This window comes from Sinocyclocheilus grahami, unplaced genomic scaffold (genome assembly GCF_001515645.1).
Source record: "Sinocyclocheilus grahami isolate Dianchi unplaced genomic scaffold, SAMN03320097.WGS_v1.1 scaffold464.1, whole genome shotgun sequence".
Taxonomy (NCBI): Eukaryota; Metazoa; Chordata; class Actinopteri; order Cypriniformes; family Cyprinidae; genus Sinocyclocheilus; species Sinocyclocheilus grahami.
The window spans coordinates 1,306,609-1,327,378 of NW_015505643.1; the positions used below are offsets into that span (position 1 = coordinate 1,306,609).

Here is a 20,770-nt window from a genome sequence, read left to right on the forward strand (position 1 = left end):
AGAGAAAGAGAGTAGAGGGGGTGAGCTGGAAGGATGGAGGGGTCTTGACACAGGCTGAACCACACTGGTAGATTTAATCTGGAGGGTAAAACACAGACGTTGTGGACTGCATTGGGCAATTTCTGGATCAGCCCATGCAGCCTTGACTTGACCATGACACTGACACTTCCACAGAGCATTATCATACTCCGCTATCATAGAAATCAGAAACAGCTTTACTGTTCTGGATCTTTTCATGCAACTTTTTAAAAGTTTTGCTTAAACAAAAATTTAGACAGAGCAACAAAAAAAATACAAAGGCAAACTACAGTTGATGTGTTGTAATTTGCACTTATACACTACTAGATTCAACATGATGCATTTGCTTGGAACACTAGAATCTTTCCTAAAGAAATCTTTCTAAGTAACTTTCAACTTCATTTTGTTTTACTTTTTCGTGCTGTGTCTGGTGTGACAGGGTCTTTAGCGTTTATGCTTTTAAAGCTGAACTTGCATGCCTGTTTGAAATCAGTGAATTTAACAAAACACGAACTCAGTGAACTGTGATACATGCAAATTTGATGCAAAGGGAGAGAAGGACAAAAGCAACTTCGACATCAGACCAGTGTCTGTGGGACCATTTTACCCTGTGGAACATACCCCAACCCAGCCCCCCTTTAAAAACACTTTAAGACCACTGCTATTCCCCCTTCCCCCATTCTAAACCCAGACAGCACGCAGCAGTACAACAGACTTAATACTAAAAGACACTGTGCAGTGCAGTGATGACAAACATATACCTGTTCGCAGTTACTACTAAAGTTAAAAGCTAAACCAACTTATTACAGTTACTCAACTGTGGACTGAGTGGTCATAATATCTGTATTGGAATAACAGCTGGAAGCTGATAAAATAGAAAATCTGACTGTAAAAATACTGCAGTAAATGTCTGGAGGAAACCCAAATCAAATGGAAACTCTTAAAGCCTATTTTTTTTTCCTAATTCAAGGCTTATATACCTGCTTATCCTTTATTTCATAATGTGAGTGTGGGTAAATTATCCCGTTTAACTTGTATTATTTTTTAAAAAGGCTTTGGTTTTCCTTGCTCTGCTAAAGTCATTAAGGCCTCCCTTAAGTAAACAGAGCCCTGCAGGGGTCTCATGTGCAGGTGGCTGGATGTGGTTACGGGGGCCCGTTCTCAGCAGGGGAGCAGGACTATAGCAGAAACACTAACAACCATCATATGGTTGCAGCACAGGCCAAAATTAACATTCTAGATAGTCACTTACTTAGCACTCACAAAAATACTGCATAGTTTAAATCGCCATGTAAAATAACGTAAAAATTAGCTAATCATATCACACAGACAGAAGGCTTACTGAAAAAAAAAAGATCAGTGACTGCCATGCATCGTATAACAAATTTATAAGTGGAAAATATTAAGTATAGGAAAGGGAAGCCAACGTTTTTTTCTTTTGTTGTTATTAACTGCAGAACACCATGTGTCTTTGTGACAGCGGTGCTTCAGTGAGAATGGCCAGTATATGATGATGCTGCAAGCGAGACAATATACCTGCGCTCTGTGAAAAACTATCAAAAAGTATCTATACATTTATATAAAAAAGGTGCAATATTTTTAAGTCAGCATTAAATGAAAATTCATCCTATCCATTTTCTAAACGCATGTTATTGTGTTATTGATCTTATTGTGAACAAGCCATACACATCTGTGTGCATATGTTTAAATCGTTATGCTATTTTTCATCAAAATAACTACATTTTAGGGTAAAAATAACAGACTGATGACGTATGCTCGACTTGCCTAATTATTTAGTTCACTTAAACCCCACCCCTTTCTTGCAACTGACTGCATGTTCACGTTCAGCTCTGCCTCCATCCAATTAAAGGGGTCATCCGATGCTACATGCACTTTTACAAGTTGTTTGAACTGAAATGCGTGTTGGCAGTGTGTGTACACAACCACCCTATAATGATAAAAATCCACCCAGTGTTTTTTTTTTATCTACTAAAATCTTTACCCCTTTCTCAAATCGACCCGATCTCAGATGGCTGTCTGTGTGACGTCACAGGCGCCTCCCACGATAGTTTGATTGACAGTAGCGTTTCAGCACAGACTGGACTGGCGTCTTACCTTAGACCCGCCCTGAGTGAGCTGTCATTCATTGTTTCATCGTCGGAGCAGATGTAGACGAGAATGACTCCTAAGCGATTGAGGTGTTCTGTTGTGGGATGTAATAATGAACATAGCAGTCATCATTTACTCCCGACATCTGAGCCACTGATGTTTGTTTCTGAAGGGAATGTGCCCCTGATCTACCTAAATGTGTTTATGTTCATGTGAATCATTCGTGATCCAGCTTCTCCTACAGAAGAAGTGAGTATAAGGTTTTTTAATGAATCTTTGCAAATCGCCTTTCCTAATAATGTGCTAATTAGCAAGTTTCACGATGAATGCGGCTAAAGTAAACAGTCTCTCTGAGAGCAGCTCGGAAGAGAGGGGCGGGGTCAGCAGAGCTCATTAACATTTAAAGGAAAATGCTACAAAATCGGCTTGATCTGAAAAGAGCTGTTTATGACAGGGTAAAAAAGGTGTATTTTACACCACCATTGAGAAATTTTAACCAAACTATGTTACAGACTTTTCATTAAGACCCTAAAGAATCATATCAACTTGTGGAAAATGGGCATCGGATGACCCCTTTAACAATCGATGGACAGATCCAAGACTCAAAAATCTTTTTTTTTAATAATCCATTTCACTCAGATGTACCTCAATATACGGATGAAAATACCGGTTTGAAATCAAAACTGAGTAAAGGTCATTTGATACAGCAAATAATTATGTCCTGAACCTCTCTCTCCAGTAGTGTATGAGCAGCCGTCCATACAATTGTGACCCTGGACCACTAAACCAGTCTTAAGTCGCTTGGCTATATTTTTAGCAATAGCCAAAAAAACATTGTATGGGTCAAAATTATCGATTTTTCTTTTATGCCAAAAATCATTAGGATATTAAGATCATGTTCTATGAAGATATTTTGTAAATGTTCTACTGTAAATATATTAAAACATCATTTTTGATTAGTAATATGCATTGCTAAGAACTTCATTTGGACAACTTTAAAGGTGATTTTCTCAGTATTTCGATTTTTTTGCACCCTCAGATTCTAGATTTTCAAATAGTTGTATCTCGGCCAAATATGGTCCTATCCTAACAAACCATACATCAATGGAAAGCGGATTTATTCAGCTTTCATACGAAGAATAAATATACATTTTAAAAAATTGACCCTTATGACTGGTTTTGTGGTCCAGGGTCACAATTATTTTTTATAATTATTTTTTGACAGGTACACTGATTTGCTTTTGGTTTCACTTACAATCCTGTCAGAACTAGGCTCTGGCCACTGATAACTAGGGATGTAACAATTCACTCAACTCACAATTCGATTCGATTCACGATTTTGATTTCTCGAATCGATTTTCTCAATTTTTTTTTATAAAATGAGATTGAAGACATTATACAGTAAATTAAAATGTGTCATTTTATTAGGCTATTGCTAGGCCTGTCGCGATAATTAAATAACCGTCTAATCGCGATTATTTGATCTAACCGATTATTGTGCTTTTTATACGGCACAAAGGGGAGACATACACCAAAAGAAACAGAAGAGCACCAGTTTGCTTTTCATGCACTGTATAGCCTATATCATCTGAAGCCATTCCATATCTTAATGTGAGGGACATAATTATATTTACATAGTTAAATTTAAGTTTACAGAAACTCATGCTGCAGCTGTCATTCTCCACTCAGCATTCAAACAGCACGTCACGTTCAGTTATGACAGTCAGCATGGTAAAACTCTCTCTCCAAGATGATATATACCCATTATAATACTTGATGTGTAGATAAAGGTCTGGAGATTCGCATAAAATGACATCTTGCTGGAGTTCACTGCTCTCTCATTTCTCTTCTCTTTGTACGGTGTGGAGTGCAGCGCGCTGTGACTTATGTTGCTTCAAGCACATCATTCTGCACCCTAGATGTGCATAAGCGCTGCGACTCCATGTTGCTTCACGTGCACCATTCTGCACCCTGCATGTGCATAAGAGCTTTGTGCCGCTCTGTTTGAAGCGTTTCACATTATCACAAGTTTTGCACAGAGAAAGATTATTAGAAGCTTTTATTTTTCTCATGATTTCTCTTATTTTCATGAATGTATTTTGTAAGAATACAAATAGTTATCAGAATAAACATGTTTACATATGTTTACATTGTATAGATTCGCATAAAATGACATCTTGCTGGAGTTCACTGCTCTCTCATTTCTCTTCTCTTTGTACGGTGTGGAGTGCAGCGCGCTGTGACTTATGTTGCTTCAAGCACATCATTCTGCACCCTAGATGTGCATAAGCGCTGCGACTCCATGTTGCTTCACGTGCACCATTCTGCACCCTGCATGTGCATAAGAGCTTTGTGCCGCTCTGTTTGAAGCGTTTCACATTATCACAAGTTTTGCACAGAGAAAGATTATTAGAAGCTTTTATTTTTCTCATGATTTCTCTTATTTTCATGAATGTATTTTGTAAGAATACAAATAGTTATCAGAATAAACATGTTTACATATGTTTACATTGTATAATGTGCACCAAAGATTTTTTTTCAAGATATTGTTTTTGCTGCTACATTATACAGTCATACATACATAATACTAGTTTAATTTCATAGCTTATATATTTTTATTCAAATGTATTTTTCTCTGTAATGAGGAAGTGAGTATTTAGTGGATTGTGTTTAACAAAAGATTTAAAAAAAGATTGACCATTAGTTCCACAAACACAGTATTGATATTCTGTAGTGGTGTAGGAAAAAAAAAATAGCGCTGATGTTGGATCAGTATTGGCCGATTTGTAGAATTTGGAATACTCAATGTAATCTTACACTGCAAAATAATAACTCAAAAAAGATTAAAAGATAACATCATAATTATTTACTGAACCCTTAAATTAATCACAATTATATAATGAAAGCCATAAAAACACAGACAATTAATTGCGATAATCGTCATAATCGCCAAAGCCCTAAAACTATTTTTAGACAATTAATCGTCAGCCAAATTTCATAACTGTGACAGCCCTAGCTATTGCTGCACGTTTCTTTGAGAAATTGAAATATAACAAAACTAAACTGAAATTTTAAAACAAACCCCAAATCAAACAAGTTACACACATAAAAGAAATCTCTTAATATGAACAAACTAAGGCTTTGTCTGTGCTCTTTCCATTTAAAATTAGAGGTAAACACTGGATTTTAATCATGATCCAAACAAAGATGCAGCATACATGCAGCATGAGTAGTTTTGAATCTAATTTAGACTGTATCTAGACTGTATAATTTCGAAATCTGAAGCAAAAACAGAATGGTCTGACTTTAGTTTTGTGAAACTATACTACATAAAACATATCTGAACGAAACCGCAGACGAGCTGAATGAGACGCAGATTCACTCGCTGACAGCAGGTGGCGCTCATGAACAGCAATGATACAGTGTTTCCTGTAAACAAAGCAGAGCTGCACTTATAAACACTACTTTAATATGCATTGTTCAGAGGCAAGATGAAAAGAAAATACCACGTAAACTTTTCTAAAGATAGTCAGTTCCCCTCAGAAACACATTCATATAAACTCCTTTTCCAATTGTTTCGCGATTTGATTGGCATCTCAACCGATTTCAATCGTCACATATTTTAATCGATTTTCGACCGGCTCATGGTTAATCGTTACATCCCTACTGATAACCAACACCTCTGCAAAATATGTGCAACAAGCATTTCTTACAAGATAACTTCAAGAACTGACGAGTTAGACTAGCTTGTTTAAAACTCTTTGTAAAAATGCAGTTTGACATTGATAGACTTTGCATCACTTATGATGTGGCTTGACCACAGTCAGCTGCTGTGTCCGCCATTCTTCACATCCTCCCATCCCACTTTTTCAAAACTGTGATGAGAACTGTTGATAACACACAGCTAAAGCTGGCTAGATTGTGTCATAGAAAACAGTGTGAAGATAGTGTGAAGACAACTGTGAAGAAAGATCCAACAAAATATATTGTTCCCATTGTCAAGAGTAGAACTGTATTTCAGACTCTTTGTTGGGCATAGTAATTCGAGATTACACGTACATTAGGGTATGCCTTCGCACACAGACAGATTTTTCTAACCGTGCATAATCTGTACACTCAGCTCGCATATGCACCTACAATTTTAATGCAATAATTAGTTTGTCCACAAGGTGAAAACACTGGCCTGAGCAGTAATTTTTTTAACACATAGGCCTAACTTCTGTAAGAAAACATGCAAACACTGGACAAGAATAAGTCTGCATGTGTCGACTTGTCTGTGTTCGTGCACACTGTGAAATGGAGCTGTAGGCATACACTAAGCATTCATGTCAACTGAAGTATACTTTAGCCCAGGGGTACTCAACAGGTGACCCATCTGCATTAATTTTGTGGCCCGCGTCATGCTGAAGATTCATGTATTTTTATTATAATTTGTGTTCAAAATATTAGGCAGTTTGATTTTTTTGATCAATGTTTACAATTTGCATTTCTTTTTAAGTCTTGCCAGTGTTTAAACCATTCAGCGCTCGCGCGCTCTCCTAGAGACGGTGCACTCATGCACACTCAAAGCGCGCACACACAAGGTCACCTCACATATAGCTCATGAAATCAGGCTTGTGCTGTGTATAAGCCATTGCGCAACAATTGCCCCATTGTAAAAACAAAAATGCACTGCATTATCAAACATTTAGATGAGATAATTATATATTTTTGAAAAATGTCTAAAAATGCCCCCCTCCATCTATCAAATTAAAAAATCTCCCACACAAGAGTCAGGAGAGTCACCTAAGAGGAGAATTTGCTGGCATGGGGTTTGGGGGGTTAGGGGATTGTTCTCTAAAATGTGAAAAGCTTTAAATAAATGTATTATGTTTTTTTAAAGAAGGCTTCAGAAAGATCGGTATCAGTGATCATATTGGCAGATACTGATTCCTGTGATCGACGATCGGTGAATGGCTCCAAAAATCCTGATCGGAGCACCCTTATGATTACATATTAAAACAATCAGATTACAATAACAATCAAATGATAGATATGAACTTCCAGTCTACAGCAGTCCAAGCCTACAGAGCCACCTCAGATAAAACACCACAGTCTTAAAATTAAAGACTACAGCAATTAACTTGGATCAGTGTCAGTGTACATTCATGGCAGACTTTATAGCAAGTCTCTCCAAACTCTCATACAAACTTCAAAACATCCTGCACAAAGTCTACACTGGCGCATTTCTAAAAAAACACACACACACACACACACACAAACACACACAAACACACACAGAGTTCACGACTGAAGGACAGTTATTTTCTCACGGTGGTCAGAAGCAGTCTGAGGGTCAGCAGTAGGGTTAGTGATGACAGACTAGCACAAAGCAGTCTTGTTGTCTACTGTACAGAGTGTCTATTATTCCAGCAGATATGGAGGCGGCACAGAGCTTTTCTAAACCTTCAACCCCGGCAGGAGCCGCAAACCCAGAAGCAGCCCACGCCCTCCCCTGAGCAGACAGAGCATTCCTGAGTGCTGACTAACCCCACCTCAAACAACACACACACACAGGAGAGACGAGCACACACTCAAATACCTGCTCTGTGCACAGACTTGCTTAGACACAACAACGGAGTGTGTACACAAACAGTATGAGTGCACTCACTTCCACAACATAGAAATGCACAAGCACATACTGAGTGTACGTCTAGAGCCCCACTTTTGAATGAGACCGCCCCCGCGTCGGGGCTACCGATGCGCAGAGGGTGGCGTTTGAGAGGGCTCCTCGAGCTGAAGGGATCCCCCGAATTTGGTGGAGATCCGCCGGCGCGTTCGCGAGATAGTGACACCAGTCACCAGTCACCAGTTTCATCTGTGTCTGAAGATAGTAGCGCAAATCCGTGAATGAATGTTCAAGCCTACAGAGCCACCTCAGATAAAACACCACAGTCTTAAAATTAAAGACTACAGCAATTAACTTGGATCAGTGTCAGTGTACATTCATGGCAGACTTTATAGCAAGTCTCTCCAAACTCTCATACAAACTTCAAAACATCCTGCACAAAGTCTACACTGGCGCATTTCTAAAAAAACACACACACACACACACACACACAAACACACACAAACACACACAGAGTTCACGACTGAAGGACAGTTATTTTCTCACGGTGGTCAGAAGCAGTCTGAGGGTCAGCAGTAGGGTTAGTGATGACAGACTAGCACAAAGCAGTCTTGTTGTCTACTGTACAGAGTGTCTATTATTCCAGCAGATATGGAGGCGGCACAGAGCTTTTCTAAACCTTCAACCCCGGCAGGAGCCGCAAACCCAGAAGCAGCCCACGCCCTCCCCTGAGCAGACAGAGCATTCCTGAGTGCTGACTAACCCCACCTCAAACAACACACACACACAGGAGAGACGAGCACACACTCAAATACCTGCTCTGTGCACAGACTTGCTTAGACACAACAACGGAGTGTGTACACAAACAGTATGAGTGCACTCACTTCCACAACATAGAAATGCACAAGCACATACTGAGTGTACGTCTAGAGCCCCACTTTTGAATGAGACCGCCCCCGCGTCGGGGCTACCGATGCGCAGAGGGTGGCGTTTGAGAGGGCTCCTCGAGCTGAAGGGATCCCCCGAATTTGGTGGAGATCCGCCGGCGCGTTCGCGAGATAGTGACACCAGTCACCAGTCACCAGTTTCATCTGTGTCTGAAGATAGTAGCGCAAATCCGTGAATGAATGTTCCGAAGTGAAATAAACTTCAACGGAATAAAGTTGAATGGAATTAAAGTTGAATAAACTTTAACTTTACTGTTCAGTGCACTCATTTTGGATAATAAAGTTTATTGTTAAAATATAAACCCCTGCCTCCATTATGTATCTCTGTCACATCATTATAAGTGTTTGATCACCACATTTGAGAGATCAATGCAAAAAATGTGTTTATGTATGTACTGTATTCTATATATAGTACCAGTCAAATGTTTGGACACACAAATGGGAAAGTGTCCAAACTTTTGACTGGTACTGTACTATAATATATACAAAGAATATCAGCCGATAAATCGATATCGGCCTTTTTTTACTCCCTAATATCGGTATCGGCCCCAAAAAACCCATATTGGTCGGGCTCTAGAAATGAGTTGCTGTATATAACAAAACAGATGTCATTTCCACTATGTTCATAAATGGCCATTTTTTCCCCCTAATCTTATTAAATGTATGTGTCATCTTTCACATTTTTGTTGTGAAAGATTTCACAGAGTTGTTACCATTCAAATGAAATCAGTATCAACAAACTCCATTTTCCACTGCAGGAAACACAGAATCTTCATCTGAAGTGCCATTAGATGTATTTACAAAGACTGATGAAGTTGAGAGTTGCCATACATGCATTTACACTGAAAAATTGCAAATGTATAAATAATGTTATAAGTAGTGGTCGACCGAAATTGTTTTTTTGACAGCCGATGCTGATATCTTGGAAAGCAGGGTGGCTGATGGCTGATATATAGCCGATATAATTATAATATTTATAATTTATTTATAAAAACAAAGTGTTAAATAAACATACTCATACTTTAGATGAAAAAGTATTTTTCACAAATAAATAAATATTTAATAAAAATATAATTAAAAAAGGAAGTAAACACTGTAACCAACAGGGCACTCAGTAATCTGGGAAGTTTGTGTGCATTAATCATATTTTTTTTCAAATAAAGCCAAGGTAACACTCATTTTACATACAGCACACAGTGGAAATGACATGAATATGGCAGTGGGCAAATGCATAAAGCGCAGCATAATTTGAAATCACAAGTTTAAAGTTTGTTGATCGCGCGTCTCCAGTGAAGCTGAACTCTCCACCGGTCCGCATTCCATTCGCACGGACCATAGGACCGACCGTCACTGAACACGCGATCATGCAGGTCACATGCACACTTCACAAGATCTCACAACTGGATCCGACTAAGTTTGCAAGGTTTTTTAAATTAGATGTTTATTAGACATTCAAAGATTTGTTTAAATGATATAAATGCGTATTTGCTGAATGCTGACGGCAAACAGGAAAGTATTACCGTATTGGCCCGAATATAAGACAACCCTGATTATAAGACGACCCCCCTTTTTCCAGATGTACCTTTTGGAAAAAGGCTTTTTAAAAAACAAATCTTGTTTTTTCTCAGTAAAACACATTTTGTTTTCAATTATTTTCATATTGCATTTTTTTCCTATTTTACTTTTTGTTTTGAAAGTATGGTAAAAACTGGTGAAATGTACCAACAATCACATTTAAAAAATATACACTTTTTGATATACCATTAAAAAAAAAAAAAACAGGTAGCCCATCTGAATTAGGACATTTAGGCTATCCATCTAGCCTACCAAAATCTTATTAACAGTAGAAGTTAAATCTTACTGTAGTCTTCAAATCTGGGTATTGTCTTACGTTTTAAAATCACAAAGGGAGTTTGGTTGCGATCTTTACAACACGCATTTACGTATTTCATGGCACACTCGTTTTATGCGTATTTGGCACCACCTATTGTTGTGGGTGTATTATTGACATGTCAAAGTCTAGACCCTGAATATTAGACGACTGCGTTTTTTCAGATGTATTTCCAAGAAAAAAAAACATTGTCTTATATTCGGGTCAATACGGTATAATATTTGCTTTTCTATTACTAATAATATAAAAGCAATCGTTATTAGGGCTGTGCATCGGCAAGAATCTGGCGATACAATATGTATCACGATACAGGGGTTGCGATACGATATGTTGCAATATATTGCTATACTGTAAGCAAGACGATATATTGGGATATTTCTTATTTTAGGAATAGGAGAATATGATATAATTTTAGGAAAACTGTCATTTAGAACACACCACCATATGCAAACCTTAGCAAAAAAAAAAATCAATTTACATACATACATATATATTAGGGCTGGTAAGCGATTAAATTTTTTTATCTAATTAATTATATGATGTGGCGATTAATTAATCTAATTAAAATTGCCTGATAAATTACTCCAAAAAGATAATTTAAAGTCATTGTTGTGTAAAGCATCAAACAGACATTACAAAAGGTATCTTCAGCAAGAAATATTTTGTTTGGTAAATGTATTACTTTTGGACCATGAGGGTGAGTAAATGATGACACAATTGTCATTTTTGGGTGGGTGAACTATACCTTTAATAATTTATTTTATTAATTGTATTATTATTACTATGGAAATATGAAATTATTTCTTTTTCTAAATAATAAATTAAAAATTAAAAATTGCCAGTAGGTGGTGGTAAATGTCTTAATGATTAAGTCCAAGAGTCATTTATTCATTCATTTGATTCGTTCAAATAGCTGATTCATTCAGAAGTGAAGTAAACGGTTGTTTATGAATGGTCCATTGAATCATTAGGCTTGTTCGACTTGAAGCGGATCATCACCATCAGATCGATTGGTGTATGACATCAAAGTACAGCGTAGGGCTGGGCGATATGATGATATTATCGTATATCGACGATGTCTCGTAAGTATCACAATGTCGATGTTAACAGTCAGGTAACAGACGATTATTGGGAAAAAATTACAAATGATAAACCTAATAAGTTGTAAATAATATTAAACATAGCCCATAGTCACCATACAGGTCTTTTTGAATGCAAGAATGAAATAATTTAGTAGGGTTGGGCATCGAAAAGCTATTCCAATTTTGGAAATCAGATCAGATGCATAAGGTCAGGAATCAAATCACTTGTTATAAAATTATACATTTTGATTCTGCTTCTCGATTTCTGTATGCGCTTTTTTTGTGATTTCAAAAGATTCAACTGCAAGAAGATGAAATAGAACTCACTTCTGCACGGTTTTCTGTGCTGCATACACACACAAAAAACGAACACACAAAATCCGCCTCTTATATATGCGAACACTGGACTGAGCTCTCTTTCTCACATTCTTACACATTCGAATGGACAAATACACACAGAATTATATAAAATATCCCATAAATACAATCGGTTATGTCTTAAGTGAATGTAAAGAGCTGGGCAAGAAAACAAGGGTGTATTGGATCCGTGCATTGACAGCAGCCGCTGCCGCCAGTTATTAATGTTAATTTAAAGAACGAAAGAAAAGAAAATCCCTCACTGATCTTGACTGAATCACTTTTGTAACCTCAGTTTATATTTTATTTGCCTGTTGTTTGGCGCTGACTACTGTAATTGCAACGTGCATCTGTGTATGCGATTATTTTGGAGATGCATTCCAATCTAATTTATCCTTATTTAGGGTATAGGCCTATTCTATTTTGATCTACAGTTTAATAAAAGTTAAACAGAAAAAACACAAAAAGTAGCACTGCATGTGTTTCTGAATATTTATTTAAACAGACTGCATAATGATGAAAAACCACAAACATGACAGGTATAATTAAAATACGCACAGCTGATTCATTCAGAAACAAGGCAAGTAACTGTCTTCTTGAATGGGTTACTGAATCACTGACTCACTGGATTCGTTCAAAAAAGTGAATTCATTCAGTAAAGAAACACCACTGTGTTGCTGGGAGACACACAACAGTTATGCTGTGGCTTTGATTGGAACGATTTTCGTCAGCGACACTGAGAAAAAACAGTCAATATTGTGTCTAAAATGTAAGTCACTTGATTTTAACTTCTTGTTTATTGACCTACTATTGTATAAAATTAATGTCACATTAAATTGTGCTGATATTCGGGGAAACATCTTTGTTGTGTAATATTGCTTGCCTATATCATATATTATACACAGTATGCTTCTTTAACTTTCTGTGAGTTACCCTGTGTGCTGTTGTGCTCTCTCTCTCTCACTCAGGCTGCGTGAGCCTCATCTGACACGACATAAATACATTGTCAGTCGCCGTTTACACTGAATGCAGTAAAATCAGAATCATTCTCGCATGAAAATTTGTGGTGGCCAAGTTTCAGTGCTTCCCTAGTTATTTTTGTAATGACGTTTTAATCATGCTTCTTGTCCAGTCGGGCAAGTAAAATTCTCTCTCACTTGCCCCATAATCTACTTGTCCCAGATGAGCGTTAATCGAGTCCTTTGGTTCCCCCATAGTTTACTTTGGCCCTACATGCATTACAGATTGTGAACTCTTTGTCTTCTTCACTCATAGTGAAGAACTTTCACTTCGATGACATGTTTACATGAGGATGTGAGCGTAGCTGTGACACCACCGGTCCGGGCCGATCATGCGGAAAGTTGGCTAATTCCAGTCTCTGGCCGGTCGATCGGTGCATCTCTAGTTAAAGGCAGAGTAAGTGATTTTTCAAAAACACTTTAAAAACTGATTCGGGCCGAATCGCAAAACAAACTTGTAGCCAATCAGCAATAAGGGGCGTGCCTACTCGTGAAGTGGAGGAGAACACGTTCAGTGCATGGGACGGACATTAGCCGAGCTGAGCGACAGAAAGATGGAGATGGAGGATAAAAACAAAAGAGGAAAGCGTCTGCGGAACGATAGGGCAAGAAGTAGGACCCGTGTAAATATCGGATCAGCTTTCCAGTGCTGGAGAGAACTCAAGGAGCGGAGGCCTGCGATCGGACGCCGAGGTTGCTTTGTTTCTTCTCAATAGGTGAGTAACAGTGTCTACAACAGCTAAAGTCTGCCTACACTGGACGCGCTCAAACGACCGTTGAAAACCATTTGAAATTTGTGTCAGCACGTCATAAATAGAACCCGGCAGCAGTTTTCTGTCGGGGATTTGTTGCGCTGCGCCGCTCACGTCCGTAGACACGATGTAACATTGGTTTTGCTTTGTTTCACAGAACTAATCGTTGCCTGGGTTGCATACGTATATGTGGGGCCGAGCTATCAGAATAGAGGCGAGACCCTTTTGGGGTAGGGGCGTGTTTGTTTTGGTGATTTCAAATATCAACATTGGCTACCAGAAATCCCTCACCCTGCCTTTAACAGGGATCGATCGGTGCATCTCTAGTTAACAGGGATCTCCTCTCGATTAACAATGCTGTGTACATTGCTTAGGCACTTGTACCAGTATGCCGGTTTCTTAAAAAATTCATACCGTTTGCATAATTCAAACCGGTTAACCGTTTGAACCTGTATATTGCTCAGCACTAACAACAACCAACTAGCTGATTAGTGAGGTTGAACAATATATGTAGATTTTTTCTTAACACACACACAAGAGTTCAAAAGTTTGGGGTCCATGAGATTTGTTTTTTATCCATTTAATGCATCCATGTTAAATAAAAGTATTAGTTTTTAAAACATTTTGATCAGTAGTGTTTTCAGTAGTTCAGTAGTGTGATCAGTAATTTTTTGTTTTATATTTTTAGCAGCGGTGCTGCTAAAGTAGGGATAGATTACAATTATCGGACTAGCTGACTGTTAGACGACCAGTCAACCATCTGTTAGGGAGTTGACTACTTTTTCTAGTCTAGTTTTATATTATAGCAGCTGAGCTTTAATTCATTTTGCTTTAGTTAATTGCATGGTAAGAACTTTTTCAAGTTTTGCATTTTACATCCATTTATATTTATGTAAATGCCTTTTATCCAAAGTGGCTTACACTGCATTTTAAGGTATACAATTGATCAGTTCACGCATACCCTGGAAGCTGAAATCATGACCTTGGCATTGCTAGCATCATGTTTTACTGTTTGAGCTGCACTAATGCTATTAAGCACAGCCATACACATTCAGACAGACATCTTTGTCCGTTGCGTTGTGTCTCAGGCTGTTCTGTGTCTCAGAGCCCCACCACAAGTTGCATTTTTAAAAATACATTTTAAAAAGTGTGTCTGGTCTCCTGTACACTGTTACATTCAGTTGCACTCAGTGCATTCAGGATCAGGTGAAACCAAAACCAGACTATTAGGCCTCAGGGCTAGTCATTCGCTCAACCCACAAACTAATCAATACTAAAAATATGTAGTTTTACATACCCCTACCATGAATCATGACTGATATGCCTAACCGCAGGTTGCTCCAGGACAGTCCTGGTAATAAGAGTGCAGCAAGTTGCTTTAGATAAAAATGTTAAAAGACTATGACAGGTCTGAGACCAATGGTGCTCACATAGTGTCTTTACTGTTAGTTTCAGCCATCACTTCAAAGGCTTGTGAAATTCTGTCATGCTGTCTTTCACTATCTTTCCATCAGCTGCCACACAATAACTCTGAATTCACTTCCCTCAGACACGCGGCGCTTTGAAGGCATTACCCCGGCTGAAACAAAACAACCCTCAGCACATCAATTACAAGCCAATGACATCCAATCTCCATGTTTTATCAAAGCGCTTTTGAATCACTGTACACTGTATAGAGTTTCAGGATGTTTCAGACTTAAAGCCAGACATCTCTTCAAGGCGCAGACACTTTCAAATGCCAACAATAAACTCTATCGCCGCGGCAGAGCACATATTATTTCCTAGCTGATAGGTGACTTGTTTGAGAATCTGACTGAATGCGCCTACACAATGGACCACAGGTTTTATTCACAGTTCAGATGCTTTTGAAGTCATTGTACGTAGAGTGCAAAAGCAAACAAAGACTGCAGGGTTGAGAAATAGCAGGCATCCCAGAACACAGTCACACTGTGGAGCAGACATCCTCTCAGGAAGTCTATGTGGACACTCTGATAGGTCTTCGACAGGTGTACGGCAGGTGAAGGGAAGTGTGACCATGGTATAGTTATGTTTTTCGCATCCTGCCTTGGACAATTTCAATCTGTCTTCCATCTCCTCTTTCCACTGCATCTTTTGAACTCAGTGTCCTCTTCAACTCAATCTATGTCTTTATCGGTTTTTCTCTGGATCTCCAGCAGGTTGGGACAGGATTTCAGCATGAGCTGCATGTGAGGGCAAGACAGGATTGCGTGGCCTGAAGCGTGTCGAGTGTGTCTGAGGAATCTGGATCCTCCAGGAGAGTGAGGCAGAGTGTTGTATCACAGATGTGAAGGCTATACCATCTACAGATCTAGCCAAGAATAGAGCTTTGGACTGGACGCTGTGCTGATTCAGGTTACACTACTCTAACAACAAGGAAAAAAACTAAAGTATAAAGCACCAAACCAGACAATCCGAGTTAAACTGTACACACATCCCAATAGTTGAAATCTTCATTTGTTATGGTTTCTGTCACCACGAGAACTACCAGAGAAGCACCAGTGGGTCACACCACAAAGCCACAAGCTCAAACTCCCTTTCCCTCCGGGGTGACTCAGTCTGATCTCTGGCTGAGAGCCCTGCTTTCACTGAGCTATCTGTTGTTTGGAAACAACAACCAATACAACAGCGCTGCAGGCTTGGACCGCAGCTACACGGCCCTGTAACACCACCACACAATTATGGTCAAATTTGGAAAGGAAATCTCAAAGGGACTCTATTTTTACTTGTAAGGTTACAGTTGTGTCTTCTAGTTTTGTTTTTTTATTACATTCCGTTAGCCAACCCAGTTTAGCAAATAATATAGTAAATTTAGTCAAGCAACCCAAATGTGTCAAGAGTCAAGACAATGACAATGACAATGAGAATACAGCTCGTGAATAAACTCTCCTATGAGGTGTACCAGCATAGTAATTCTGTAGCATCTAGTTCCATTTCAGAGAGCCATGGCTCACTTTTGAGGTCTGGTACAAATATGACATGGGCTAGAAAAATACATATGAGCCTTATATAGCCTATGTACGCACGTTTAATCATTAAAAGATTGCGATCTTGCTTCAAACACACGCGATCTTATTCCTAAATGACAGTGATTCTGCTATGTCTATTAAACCTTTGAAATCACAATCACATCGGAATATTTAAACCTGCTTTTGCGCAGCCGCTGATCCAGAGAGAGCAGTGCTCATCATGTAAAGCTTTGTTTGAAACAGCTTCACAAACAGTCTACTTACACAGTAGGCTACATTTCTGTGTTGCAAACATTAAATAATAACGAAAGTATAGATAAAAGTTTAAAGTCCGGATGTAGACTCTGATGTTGTGGGAGCCGCGATCAAAATGGGTCTTTGAAAGTAATGATGATAGGCTGCAAATAATGATTGTATATGTTACATTATTCCAGTAGGTGGCAAACAGTGAGTGTTAAAGGGTTAGTTCACCCAAAAATTTCAATTCTGTCATTAATTACCTCAAGTCGTTTCAAACCCGTAAGACCTTCGTTCATCTTTGGAACACAAATTAAGATATTTTTGATGGAATCTGAGAGCTGTCTTTCCTACGTTGTTGTGATTTGATCTGAACGGAAACAGCATATCCGTGTGACGCAGCTAACACAGAACAGCATACGCGGTTTACATCCAACGGATATTCTCCAAAACGGTGCTACAGGGTGATGCGGAGGAGACGAATTGTTGGATAAAGTCTTTTTTTTCTTTTGCGCACAAAAAGTATTCTCGTAGCTTCGTATAATTGCGGATGAACCACTGATGTCACATGGATTATTTTACAGATCTCCTTGCTACGTTTCTGGACTTGGGAACATTTCAGTTACCTTGCTGTCTATGCAGAGTCAGACAGCTCTCAGATTCCATCAAAAATATCTTAATTTGTGTTCCGAAGATGAACGAAGGTCTTACGGGTTTGAAACGACATGAGGGTGAGTAATTAATGACAGAATTTTCATTTTTGGGTGAACTAACCCTTTAAATGTATTTGATGTCTGAATCATTAATTCAAGAGATTCAAAACGAAACAAGACTTCATTTATCTTCATTTAAAATGATTTTTTTTTTTTTACATAATTAGGCTAATTTGTTTAAATTAATAAATATTTTTAAATAGACTCATTTACTATAACATTAATAAAACATTTTGTCAGAAACTCAAGTAAATTACATATATTTTGTTTGGTTGTCTGTTTTGTTTTCAGAATCGTGGGAGAATCATAGCTTAATACATAGGCTAATATATGTGGCAACTAACTAATACCATTAGTAGGTAATATATTTATTATTTTATAGGTAATATTACTACTGTTTCTAATATTAAAATTAGTTCTGCAACCCAATCCCCCCTCCTCCTCCTCCTTTTGGTTCGTTCCGCGATCCTTGCAGAGAGCTACCTGTAATTATGAGGCTGAAGACTGCAGATAGGTGAGATTTTGTGGCCTTTACCTTTACAGTATATACAATAAGATCTGTCTTTATTGTCTATAAACTATAAAGAAAAAAACAGTGAATTTGTTGAGTTGCGATCTAAACCAATATGAGGTTTTCAATGGCAAAACGATCAGAGGTTGCTTTACAAATAGGCTAATCATTATCCATCAATTTGACTGACTTGGAAGTAAATTTCCATCATGCCCTAGTTATTTTACATCAGTGACATCTAGCATTGCTTAATGTGAAAATGATCTCACTAAAAGCTTTTCTGTCAAGAGCTCTTTTAGTCTTTCCAACCACACTTACCTTTTTATTCTAATCTTATAATGTGAAAAAGACAACAGACACTGCGTTCTGGTGACACGATTTAAAAACCAATATCCCTTTTCGTCACTATATTAGCATGATTTACTGTGGGAATTCTAATAGGGATGTGTAATAGTTTAATTATTTTTACTTTACCAGACTGACAAAACCATTTTGAGATTTGCTAATAAAATGTTTGGTTAATGCAAACACTGGATACAATATGTAGTGATCATGATAACTACTGACCAATATAATGACAATATGTCATTGTTTAAAAGTTTGTGGTAGGATTTTTTTTTATGTTTTACAATAAATGTTTTCTACTTTAATGCATTATAATACCTAATTTAATCCTGTGATGGCAAAGTGGAAGTTTCAGCAGCCATTACTCCAGTCTTCAGTGTCACATGATCCTTTAGAAATCATTCTAATATGCTGATTTCGTGCTCAAGAAACATCTTACTATTATCAATTTTGGGGGGAAACTGTGATACCGTTTTTTTTTTCAGGCCACTTTAAAGAATAGAAAGTTCAAAAGAACAGCATTTATTTAAAATATCATTTTTTGTAACATTATAAATGTCACTTTTGCTCAATTTATTGTAATTTAAATTTGATCTACTACTCAAACCCTATGCCGGGAAAGTCTGTCTATAAGAAGACATCTTACAGCAACAGAAAGCATCATTTACAACAAAACTTCAGTGACGTCTAAAAATGAGTTCTCAATTCGCACAATGTTTGAGTACATCAGCAGAATAGGATGCCAGAACCAGTGCCTATGCCATGTTTCTCTGTACTGAAGATCTGCTGAGTCTAAGGGCTTGTAGACAACCCTTGTGTGGCTCGTAGGGGCAAGACCAGTGAGCAATTGGCCAGCATCGGACTGTGACATAACAAGATTAACCAGTCACAGCAAAACTGAGAGGAAAAAAACAGCCTAGGACAACAACCTCCATCCCATATCCACCGATGCAACACACACACTTATGAAGAACAAGACCTGAACGTCCTGCGCCAAATATACCCCTCCATCCAAAACATAAGCACAGAATTCACAACACACCGTTTAGCCCAGATACAGCAGCTCCAGCGCTCCCCAGATTAAGGTCAGGTTATATAACCTCATCTCAACCCAAACGACAACCCCAGGCAAGGCAAATGTGGGTTTATGAAAGCACAGAGGAGTATGAAGTTACAGAACAGTACAGTTACAGGAGTGTCGGAATTTGATAATATAAACAGATACGAGTTACTGCACTCATAGTATGGAGATGTTGTTTATGATTATGTAGGAAGTTGATTACTAAACAGAATGGGGTTTTGCTGCTTTCTTCAACTTTACTGTCTTTCCAATGTGTTTTTTAAGGTTATGCGGCCTCGCTCAGCTAAAATCACGACAGTAAAACAGCACTTTACCACCCTCAGTAAAGTCGAGGATGTTTTTTACTGCACTCACCGTGGTATGGTGATACACTTGGTGTTGATATTCTGAGTTGTGATGGCTTTCTCGAGCTCGTCCAGTTGTCCCGTCTTCTTCAGCTTCTTCACCAGACTCTTGACGGCTTTTTCGCACCATTTCTCCTCCTGTCCGTTCTGCTCTCCTTTCTTCCAGCCCAGCAACCTCTTCACGATCGGCGGAGTGAACGGTAAAATTGACATGTTGAATTCAGTTCAACGTTGCTCTATTGCGCAGTCTCGCACTTAACTCGGAGAGAAATTCGGGATACTTTTTTATCTTCAGTGTAATCCGAAGGCGGTAAATCAAAATAAACTGCTTAGCGGTCGATAGTAAAATTAACAAAAGTGAGAGGTACTTGAGACGTGACCGAGACACGGTCTCAAGTTCAGCGCTCAGCTCTCGCTCTCGCTCTCTCTCTCTCTCTCTCTCTCGAGATCATCAAGCATAGTGCGCCACACACCACTGCCAGGCCATTCATATCACTCCGCGCGGGAAAATAGTTCCTCCATCCTGTCTGGACAAATTGGAGAGCAATTTGTGAGAGAAAAAAAGCAGATATATTCATATAAATTATGCAATACCTCATCTGTCTGTAATATAACATATTTGTGCAGTCACAAAAAGTGAGGTTTACTCGAGTTTAATGTCATCCGCCTTGGTTTGCTGTGATATATGGCTTAAGTCATTATATATATATATATATATATATATATATATATATATATATATATATATATATATATATATATATATATA

The 20,770-nt window shown here is 38.3% G+C and overlaps 1 protein-coding gene across 1 annotated transcript in view; it reads right to left on the minus strand.

Moving 5' to 3' along the window:
• The window catches only part of LOC107553101 (mothers against decapentaplegic homolog 3), a 51,416-nt gene extending 30,979 nt beyond the window's left edge, over positions 1–20,437 (minus strand). The window contains exon 1 of the mRNA XM_016235223.1: positions 20,012–20,437. Coding sequence (XP_016090709.1) covers positions 20,012–20,214 — 203 coding nt within the window. The 5' untranslated portion in view covers positions 20,215–20,437. The remainder of the gene's footprint in view (positions 1–20,011) is intronic.
• Positions 20,438–20,770: the final 333 nt, after the last annotated feature.